The sequence below is a fragment of the Telopea speciosissima genome, chromosome 3, assembly GCF_018873765.1.
Source record: "Telopea speciosissima isolate NSW1024214 ecotype Mountain lineage chromosome 3, Tspe_v1, whole genome shotgun sequence".
NCBI classification, from domain to species: Eukaryota; Viridiplantae; Streptophyta; class Magnoliopsida; order Proteales; family Proteaceae; genus Telopea; species Telopea speciosissima.
In genome coordinates, this window is record NC_057918.1 from 45,892,660 (window position 1) to 45,903,672 (window position 11,013).

The 11,013-nt window shown below is 42.1% G+C and overlaps 1 protein-coding gene across 1 annotated transcript; it reads left to right on the top strand.

Annotated features, from left to right (window-relative positions):
* The first annotated feature begins 9,121 nt into the window (after window positions 1–9,121).
* On the top strand, window positions 9,122–9,571 carry LOC122655224 (uncharacterized mitochondrial protein AtMg00820-like). Its single transcript, XM_043849436.1, has one exon. It carries the CDS (start codon window positions 9,122–9,124, stop codon window positions 9,569–9,571), a length of 450 nt encoding a protein of 149 aa, XP_043705371.1.
* Window positions 9,572–11,013: the final 1,442 nt, after the last annotated feature.

The following is an 11,013-nucleotide window of genomic DNA, read 5'->3' on the forward strand; positions in this document are numbered from 1 at the left end:
CCCATCCTTGTCGAGAGTAGGTGAGATGCTAACATCATCATCCAACTCAAAGAGTTCGAGATCCCTACTCTCGTCACTAATGCTAGGAAAATTTGTCTAAATGAAATCAATATTGTGGGACTCTATCTCAGTCATTCCTCCATTAGGGTGCTCACCGTACATTACGTAGCCCTTCGAGCTGTCGGAATATCTTATAAAGATGTGTTTCATAGTTCTGGGGCCTAGCTTCCCAAACTTATGGGAGACGTTGTGAACATAACCAACACTTTCCCATGGCCATATAAGTCCCAGGGTGGGCTTTGTGCCTTTCCATAATCCATAAGGAGTGGAAGGAACTGACTATGAAGGCACCTGGTTAAGGATGTAGACTACAGTCAAGAGAGCGTCCCCCCAGAAGGATATTGGGAAGTTGGCTTGTGCCATCATCGACCTAACCATGTCTAAAAGGGTCCTATTTCTCCTTTCCGCTATGCCATTTTTCTGTAGAGTGTGAGGAATAGTCAATTGCCTGCGTATCCCTTTTTCCTCACACTGTTCCTTAAACTAATCTGAGAGATACTCGCGTCCCCGGTCAGTGCGCAGAATCTTTAAACTCTTGCTTAACTGAATCTCAACCTCTGCCACAAAGCATTTGAAGCAATCCAATGCCTCATAGCGGTGAGTGATCACATACACATAATCGTATCGCAAATAATCATTAATAAATGTGAGAAAATATGAGGCGCCGTGGCGTGCCTTTACATTTATAGGTCCGAATATGTTTGAGTGGACTAGCTTTAAAGGATGAGCCGTACAGACTGCCTTACCAAAAGGCTTTCGATGAGCTTTGTCTGCTAGACATTGTTCATAGGTTGGTAAGGTGACTTTAGCGAGTGGGCCTAATAGGCCTTCTCGAGCTAGCCTAGTCATCCTATCCTTCCCATGTGTCCTAGTTTAGCATGCCCAGTAGTGGATTCAGAACACGCGTTCACATCCGTCACAAACACTGAATTACAAGGAGAAGAATCAACAAGATCTAATTTAATAAAACCTTCATAAATTAAATCATGTCCAATAATGTCATTATCTAGAAATAAAGTCAAAACCTTTGAGTCAATGGTAAATGAATATCCTAAAGGTAACATAGCTATAAATGAAAGTAGATTATGATGGATGCTAGGTGCATGACGCACATCATGGAGTAGGATGGTGTGCTTAGTGTACAGTTGGAGCTGGTAGACCCCAACACCTTTGATGTCCTCACTTGTTCCATTCCCCATGAAGATGGTATGTGAACCAGCCAGAATCCTTCTATAATCTACAAACCCTACTCAATCTCTGGCTATGTGTCTTGTTGCTCCTGTATCCATAATCCAATTAGACTGTGTGTTAGCAACAAAGACATGTGTGTTGGGAATAAACCCGATGCGCAGCAAAATTTGGATCGGGTCAATACTTATAGTCCATGATCAAGAGTAGGGAAGAAATAATTTCAAAATAACATTCATGGTTACCTTAGAGTCGCAAGTGAAACTCCTCCTATAGAGAATAGGTCTTCCAACTTGTGCAAACTTGGAGATTGAAAAATTGTTCAACACTTTGAAGCTTGATCAATCCTTGTAACCTTTAGAAGAATACAAAAATCACCAAAGCCTTTTAAGTTCTCTAACTCAAGTCACACACACCACTACAAGAGAGGGGAGAGAGAGAAATCGTGGGAGGGGGAGAGAGCACTGCCAAAATCGTGGGAGGCTCCTCCCTCTCCCTCTTTTATAGTTTTGGAGATCCTTGGGTCTCAAGTAATCTCCTTCCATCTTGGCCTTGGCTCAATCTTCCATTTTGGTGTTTTGTGAATCTTCTAATTTTTGCAACTCCAATTTGCTACTAAAGTGAATACATAGAATCTCAAAAGGGATACAATCTTTCTAAATTATGGTTCATGAGATATTCTCATAATATCTTTTGCCATAATATAAAAAGATATTTAACCATAAATATTTTGTTCTCCTACAATGCCATGTGTCCAATAAACTCTTTTATTGCACATAAGCCCTTCCACTTTCCTAATATCCCATAATGAATTATGGGGTATGTACAGTAATGCTACTAATCCCCAATTCATCATGTACGTTGATCGAGAGAATATGTGATTGCGATCGGACGGCCATAAACCTTCAAAATAAAATTCAATATATATTATATATTAATTTTATATTGAAAATAAATTTATAAAACATTTTGAATAAATACTGGATCCAGATTTCTGTCCGACCAATCATCGATTTTCTCTCTCCTGGATATTCCCCGTAAACAGGCAGTGGATTCCATGTTGAGAATCCTCTTTGTTTACAATGCGGGATCAGGAATCCAGTGTACCGATTTATAGTCCGATGGACATCAACCATTGGCTTACCAAAATCCGTAATGCCACACTGCAACAAATGGAATCTCTCAAGTCAAAGGGCCATCGAGTGGCGGGTAAGTATATCACACACACAACCAGTAGCAATACATAAGATATGCGTACCAGATTCTCATCTATACATATTCTCGACGTGTACCCACATCCATGCACCAAAATCTCCATTTCTTGTGACATGTGATATGGAAACCATATAAACAGGATGCCCAGTCCTGTTCCCAGTTCAAACAAGTTTTAGGTAAAGACCTATGGAACATTCTTATAAGCCCAAATAAAATAATAAAATGTAAAAATTAAATTCAATAATTTAATAATTCGGGTTTGATGGACACACAATTCCAACAATGTGTACACACAAAGATACATAGTGAGCTAGGATGATATGGTACCTTCTTTGGCTCAGTGCAGTCACGAGCATAGTGTCCCTTTTTCTGGCGATTATAGCAAGTTATCTTATTGATATCTTTCTTACCACCACGTTCACCCTTTTTACGCTTGGCAACCTTTCCTTCCTGTGGCGCATCGTTCTTAGAACCACTCTGACCTCCTAGCTTTCCTTGTCTAGCTCGCTTCTTGTTATTGCGCTTGCCACCTTGGGCGACTAGGGCAGTAGTGTGGTTCACCTCTTGGCACTCCGCTTCAAGTTCCACATGTTGAACAATATCAAAGAAGGTCTTGATATTATCATTATGTGTAAGAATAATTTTCATCTAGTTCCAGGAGTCTGGGAGTGTTCGAATAACAGCTTGAACTTGTTGCTCATCTATTAGGGTATTCCCTTCTTCTTTTAATTTCCTGATCATTTCTTTGACCACCCTAAGGTGGTGTGCTTAGGATCCTTCCTATGCATTTCAAATTTCAAGGTGAGGCCCCTCAACCTGGTGGTGGACGTTCGACCATAAGCTATTTTTAGCACATCCCACATGGATTTCACTGTGGTGCATGTCTCAAATTCACAAAGTAGGTCGTCATGCATGCATATTGCTCAACAAAATGTAGCACACACTATGATCCTTTTTTAACCAAGTATCGTAGGCCTCAAGTCCCTGTGAACATGGGCCATAGTGCCCTCAAGGGGCTTTTGCATCTCTGTGGTGATATAGTCCAGACATTCTTGCTCATTGAGTAGGAATTGAACCTTCTTAGCCCCTAGGTCATAGTTGGTGCCATCCAATTTTCCACCTTTGTTCAAGTCAGCAATCACATTTTTTGTGGTCATTGTTCTACAAACAATAATAGCGCGATATTAATTACTCATCCATTAACATATTCACTGTCAAAAATCCTATCAAAATTATGGGTTCCATGTACCATAGAGTGAGACCAAAAATTTTGCCTCAACTCATAATCAAATCTCACATTAGTGGTGGTGGGACCTATAATTTGATTGATTTTGAATGAATCAAATACAAAGGAGGAATGGGCATCTCCTATCCACAAATTGCGCCATACATACGTGTTTGCATGGGTCCCACAAAGGAACCCTATTGGTACTTAAAGCGGCATGCCGAGGTAGTGTAAGCATGTGATATGCAATGCGGGGCGCTAAACCTTTACAAGGTTTCTCAAAATTATAATTACATTGTCCCAAAAAAAAATTACAACTTTCAAATCCTACTACATCAATCTACTAAGTAGGGAGTGCCACACTTTACATCACACACGAAGAATACCTCTAACATACATACATAGAAACATGTCCACTTATAGATAATACCAATCATGATCTCCAACCCTAAACATGCAGAAACATCTCGAGGCCGGTTGGTGGAGATCGACCACGCATCCCAACAAGTGGAGCGAGTCATAAGTCAATAACCGTTATGGGGGGTAAAATTGTCAATTTATAAATTGCTAAAACAAATTTTAAAGCAATAAAATAAAAAACACAGGGGCAATTTCTCAAAAGCAGAACTTAACCTAAAAATTGGGCCTAAAAAAATAGCCCATATAAGGGTTGAGTAAGAATATGGGTGAAGAGGATGAATCCCTTCACCCATCTTCTTCCTCAAGAACCCTACTAAAAAAAACTTCATTATACAAAGATTGTAGTGACAACATTAATGGCAGCGACAATGATGCCATGCGCACACACCGGCAGCAACAACAATAGCCACGCGCAAGTACATAAAGGTGTGAACCTAGGTCGCGCTCCCATAGACCCGTGGCCATGGACTTGCGGTAGAAGGTTTCCACAAGGAAGCCCCCCTCCCCAAGATACGCAATACGCGAAAATCTTTTCATATTGTACTAAAAATAATGAATCACAAGAGAGAAAACAAATATCTTCAACCTCTTGCGGCCACAAGCCCATGCTTGACCAATCCACACACAAAATACAAAAAAAAAAAAAAAAAAAAAAAAGAGATAAGACTTCTAAATCTCAATAACTTACTGTATTTATCCCCATATTCGTTCTCATAAAGGTATGAACCTATTTGCATTGTTGTGCGCTACAGAAGCAGCAACGACCAGTGGTCCAAACAACCCACACACGCTTAAGCCACATGGTTGATGAATCTGATTGTCTTCAAACTCCAATAGAACCAAAAAAATGATGTTATCGTGGCCCATGGTCTTGCGAGCCACTTAGGCCCGCTGCCATGGTCCCTCAAAGGGGAGAGAAAATGTGAGTCACACAGACTCGCAGAGGGGGCACCAAATCAGTCTGCCTGTGCTCGGTACAAACCACGAAGGCCATGAGAACAGTCGCGCAGGGAGCTGCGGCCACTAGTAGTTTAAAGTTTTTTTTTTTATATAACAAGGGTGATACGCAAGAGCACAGGTTGCAGAGATCGCGGCATAGCCTCGCCAGAAGCTTTGTCACTGGCGATAGTAGGCAACAAGTAGCACCAAATCCAGCATGGTCGCGACAAGCGATATGCAACAAGGCTTCGTAGCGAATCAAGAAACTAAAATCTTGGCTTTGATACCAATATTAAACAAAAGAGAAGGGGATATCAATCGTTACATTCGTAGCATGATATCCACTACGCAGCGAAAGAGAATCGAGACGTTCCTGATTAATGGCTGAACGAACAGCGGAAGAGAGCGACTTCCTCGTGGCGGTGCACTCAATAGGTGATCGAGACAAATCGATCGTCCACACTCCAAGACCAGAGGCAATGATGGGGAGCCTCTTGGGATAACATACTCACACACAAAAAGCAGAGGAAGAGTGAGAACCGAGAGGGAAGAGAGAGACTTGAGATAGGGAGGAGGCTGCAGCAATCCTAACACGTTCAATGCCTCCCTCTCATTCAATATTTATATAAGTGGGGGGACCACCATGTGGCCTCCCTCTTCTAACCCTAACCCTAGTGGGTTAGTGGGTCCAACGGCTGCCCCAAGTGGGTGGGACCCATATAAGTTAACAACTTTCAATTCACCTTATGAAATTGGTTAAGCACATCAAGAGGCAAGTTAACATTAACAATGCATTATAATCATTGCTTTCATTAGCATTATACATGTTTCCATGGCAATGAACCGTCTCATTCATTGATGTTCTTCAATACTATGCATACAAACATTCATTTACAATTCATCATTCATGGTTTACTTGAGTAAATTCATGTGTAATGACACAAAACAACAATATAGTCATTTTCTCACATTACAGCATACACATGACTTCAAATGATGGTAAGGCGGAACCAATCATACATTTCATTCATATATCATGTCATAAAACATACACCCCTAGTTAAGTATATCCCACACCGCCTCCTATCGGACGAAGCTCCGGTTGACCACTTCTCACTGGTCGTAACCCCCCAACTTTCAGTTTGTGTAATGTCCTACATGGTTTGCTCACAGAGAGCAACTGGACACAATCCGGCTGACCCCCACTGGGTCTGGCAGCATCTGGTCGACCGGTTCCTGTAAAAATTCTACTCATAAGAGTAGTTTTTTCATGGGTTTACAGGGAACACCCTGGGGTTTCTACCTCATCCTAACCCAACCTGTGAACTCTATAGTCAATGCTCACATCTGAGCTCACATAACTAAAGAATCCAACTCAAACAAAACAAAATGAACATCAATTAGTGAGTCAAATTGATCTTACCCTTTGATACACCTATCACAATCTCTCTTCAAATTAGTGGATTAACCACATGCACACTATTCCCTTGAAAACACAATAAACAAGCTAAATTACTAAATCATCTAACACAACAGAAATCACCAAACGAAGAGCACCTATGCAAAAATAAAAACTACTCACCTGTATTACTTCTATCTCTTCTTTACAGCTTCTTTTTAATACAACCTTTAATAGGCCACAAAATAATCTAATTTCTCTACTCTTTCTCTTCAATTCTCCTCTCTAGTAATTCAAAACCTCAAACACTAAGCATGCATTGAATTTGTACCTTTCCTTCTTAGAATTTAGAGTTACTCCTAATGGAAAATTAATCCCATGAACTTAGCAAAAATGAGCAGCTAAGCCTCCTATACTTCTCTATACAAAGTACCATGGTATTGGACAGTAGAGAATCTTTTCTCCTATTGGACAATAGAGAATCCTTTCTCCATTGATCACATGTCATATATCAAACATTGCATCAACAGATTGTGATCCTCTAGTTTTGGTAACTCCAATCCTGGGCAGCCATGGCACCAACCTCACCAACCTCCCTTAAACGTGCATGGCTCATTTATCATATGTGATATCACATGTGATATCTCTCAAGAGACATAGTTGGTAATCCTCCATATATCACTGATATGAATCTAGCCTTGTATGCCAACCTCATCCCCACCATTGATCACCTTCCATTTATTGTAAGAGTTTATATATACCCTATTGTACACAGAATATTCAAGGAATGAAAATACAATTGAATTACAACTAAATTTATATAGTATAATGAGCCAAATGCTCCATTGAGCTCCCAAAAAAATTCGATCCCTCCTCCACCCCTAAAATTCGCCCCTTGCTTGCTCCACCACCATAAGCTTCACTTATCATCATGGGTGATTCCATCACAAACAAGACCACCTCCCCTCTTAATCCATCTTCTAGTATTCATCATGTTCTTTCTCTCAAGCTCACTTCTCGTAACTATGTGTATTAGAAGACTCAAGTACTGCCATTCCTCAAAGGTCACAGATATTATGGCTATGTTAATGGTACTAAACCTTGTCCTTCTAACTCTGCTCTTGCGGAGACTTGGATGGAATAAGATGCAGCAATAATGAGTATCCTAATTTCCTCTCTTTCTAAAGAAGCCCTCCCTCTTGCAGTTGGCTGTGAAATAAGTAAAGATCTGTGGGATGCCCTCCATAATGCCTACAGTTCAGCCTCCACCACACGCCTCTTATCTCTCAATCTGGCGCTGCAGAATCTTTATAAAAAACTTGATGAAACTATCACCCAATTTCTTCAACGTGCTAAGGCACTTTCTGATGAGCTTACCGCAGCAGGCAAACCCTTGCCCCTGGCCGACTTCAACATTCACATTTTTAGAGCTCTACGCTCAGATTTTCAAGTTATGGTTCCCACACTCATGGGGCGTCCTAATCCCATTCCCTATTCGGAATTGATGAGTCTTCTTCTAAGCCATGAACATCTACAGGCTTCTCGACAAGCCATTATTGATCTGGCTGCCACTGCTTCGGCTAACATTGCTCACCAAAAGCCGTGGCCAGTAACCTTCATCTGCTGGCCGTGGCAACTCACGGGGGCGTGGACTTGGTGGTGTTGGTAGTCGTGGTCCCCCCACAAGGCCAAGTGGGTTTGGCCAGTCCAACACTTTCGCTCATAGTCCATGCACAATTTACAGCCGCACAATTCACCAAGCTGACACGTGTTATTACAAGAATCAACATCAAGGCTAGAATTCCAAACCCCTACTACCCACCCCAACCCGTAACCAGTCCTACCCCCACCCGAATAACCTACCAATTTCAATTACTTATGGAACATCAATTTTCATGCAAAATAAAATCAGTTCAAACCGATTGGGGGGTGAGTATCGTTCTCTTGCCCCCTTCTTTGCCTCTCTTGGCATTCAACACCGGCTTTTATGCCCTCATACCCATGAGCAACAAGGTGCGGTCAAACGCCGTAACCATCACATTACTGAAACAAGCCTCACCTTGCTTGCTCATTGTTCTGTTCCACAAGCATATTAGGATTATGCCTTTGAGACTACTGTATACCTCAGTATTAGGATTCCCTCTATAGTTACTAATGATAAGTCTCCACTTGAAATCCTATTCAACCGCCTTCTAGACTACTCCTTTCTAAAAACATTTGGTTGTCTATGTTTTCGGTTCCTCCGCCATACAACAATCACAAAATGGAATTTCGCTCCTCTCCATGTGTTTTCTTGGGCTATTACCTACCTCACTCTGGCTATCGATGCTTGAACATTGAAACCCATAGGATTTACATTGCCCACCATGTGCGATTTGATGAGAATGTTTTTCCTTTTCGCAGCACCCAACCCCAATGCCCTCCATAAAATCCAACACCATTCAACACTCCATGGGTATCTTTCCCATTACAACCTGCCCCTTTACTCCCACTGGCCGTCCCTCCCCCCCCCCATACTTGAACCCCCAAACCCAATTAATCCCCCATCCGCTACCTCCACAGCCCCACCTTTAACGCCCACCACTGGTTCCAACTTCACCACCTCACCCACGGCTCCCACTCTCTCCCCAACACCTACCCCACCCACTAGCCCCCCACGTCGAACCCGGCTGCTAATGGACATATATGCCCTCATCGAACCTCAACCCTCCTCACTTCAGGCCAATTTATCACCCTCTATACTAACTAAACCCACCACCTACACCCAGGCCAGTCGTGACCCAGACTGGGGCTCTGCCATATCCGAGGAATTTGATGCATTATTACGTAATAACACGTGGTCACTTGTTGCACGTACTCCTAACATGAATTTGACTAGCTGTAAGTGGATATACAGGATTAAGCAAAAAGCGGATGGCTCTCTTGAGCGTTACAAGGTCAGATTGGTCGCCAAGGGTTTCCATCAACAACATGGGGTTGATTATGATGAGACATTCAATCCTGTCATCAAACCCATAACCATTCGGACAGTTCTTTCCTTTGCCATCTCCAATGGATGGTTTGGTTGCCAACTGGATATAAAAATGCCTTCCTTCATGGCATCCTTGATGAAGAAGTATATATGACACAACCACAGGGTTTGAAGGTCAGTCTCGGCCTAATCATGTCTGTTGACTTCATAAGTCCCTATATGGACTTAAGCAAGCACCGTGTGCCTGGTTTCAGCGGTTATCTCAGTTCTTGATCTCCTCCGGCTTCACCCCATCTTAGATAGACACATTATTATTCATTTATAAATGGGGGTTGATGGCCTTGTTTATGTGGATGACATCTTGGTCATCGGTAATGAACCTTCTCATGTCACTAGACTATTGGATGGCCTTGCATCTGAATTCTCCATCACTGATTTGGGCTTCTTAAGCTTCTTTTTGGGTGTTGAAGCTATATATACACACACTAGGGTTATTCTCTCTCAAACCAAATATATCAAGGATCTTCTCCAAAAGGCTGGGATGAGTGATTGCAAACCAGTTCTCACTCCCATAGCCACCTTAGTTAAAGCATCCTCCACAGGGGGTGCCTTGTTCAGTGATCCCATAAAATACAGGTCCATTATTAGAGCGTTACAATATGCTACCTTAACCCATCCGGATATTACTTACTCTGGGAATTGTGCCTGTCAGTACATACATGCTCCAAGTGATGATCACTGGTCCATGGTCAAGCGCATATTAAGGTATCTCCAACACACCAAGCACTATGGGCTCTCTATTACCCGCTCTAGCTCACAAGATCTTCAAGCTTTTACTGATGCCGATTGGGCGGGTGATGATACTGATCGTAAATCCACGGGTGGGTATGCCATTTATATGGGACCAAACCTCATTTCATGGACCTCTAAGAAGCAAAAGACTATGGCCCTTTCATCTACTGAATCGGAATACAAGGCATTTGCTAATGCTTGTGCCGAACTCACATGGTTGCAATCACTATTCGAGGAACAAGGTATTCCCCTCACTCAGCCACCAGTGCTATGGTGTGACAACATAGGAGCCACATATCTATCCGCAAATCCGGTATTTCATGCGCGTACAAAACATGTTGAAATTGACTTTCACTTTGTTCGTGACAAGGTCGCCAAAAAGGAACTTCAAGTATGCTTCATCTCTACCGCTGATCAGGTCGCAGACATTATGACAAAAGGCCTCAGCTCAAACCGGTTTGCATTTCTTCATGACAAGCTGAAGATCTGACTCATAGGACCTCCACCTTGAGGGGGTGCATTGGACAGTAGAGAATCTTTTCTCTTATTGGACAGTAGAGATTATCCATTGATCACATGTCATATATCAAAGATTGCATCAACAGATTGTGATCCTCCAGTTTTGGTAACTCCAATCCTTGACAGCTATGACACCAACCTCACCAACCTTCCTTAAATGTGCATGGCTCATTTATCACATGTGATATCTCTCAAGAGATATAGTTGGTAATCCTCCATACATCACTGATATGAATCAATGGCAACCTCATCCCCACCATTGATCACCTTCCATTTATTGTAAGA

Excerpts from the sequence above, each read along its gene's own strand:
- LOC122655224 (XM_043849436.1), top strand. The coding sequence starts at position 9,122 with ATGGACATATATGCCCTCATCGAACCTCAACCCTCCTCACTTCAGGCC.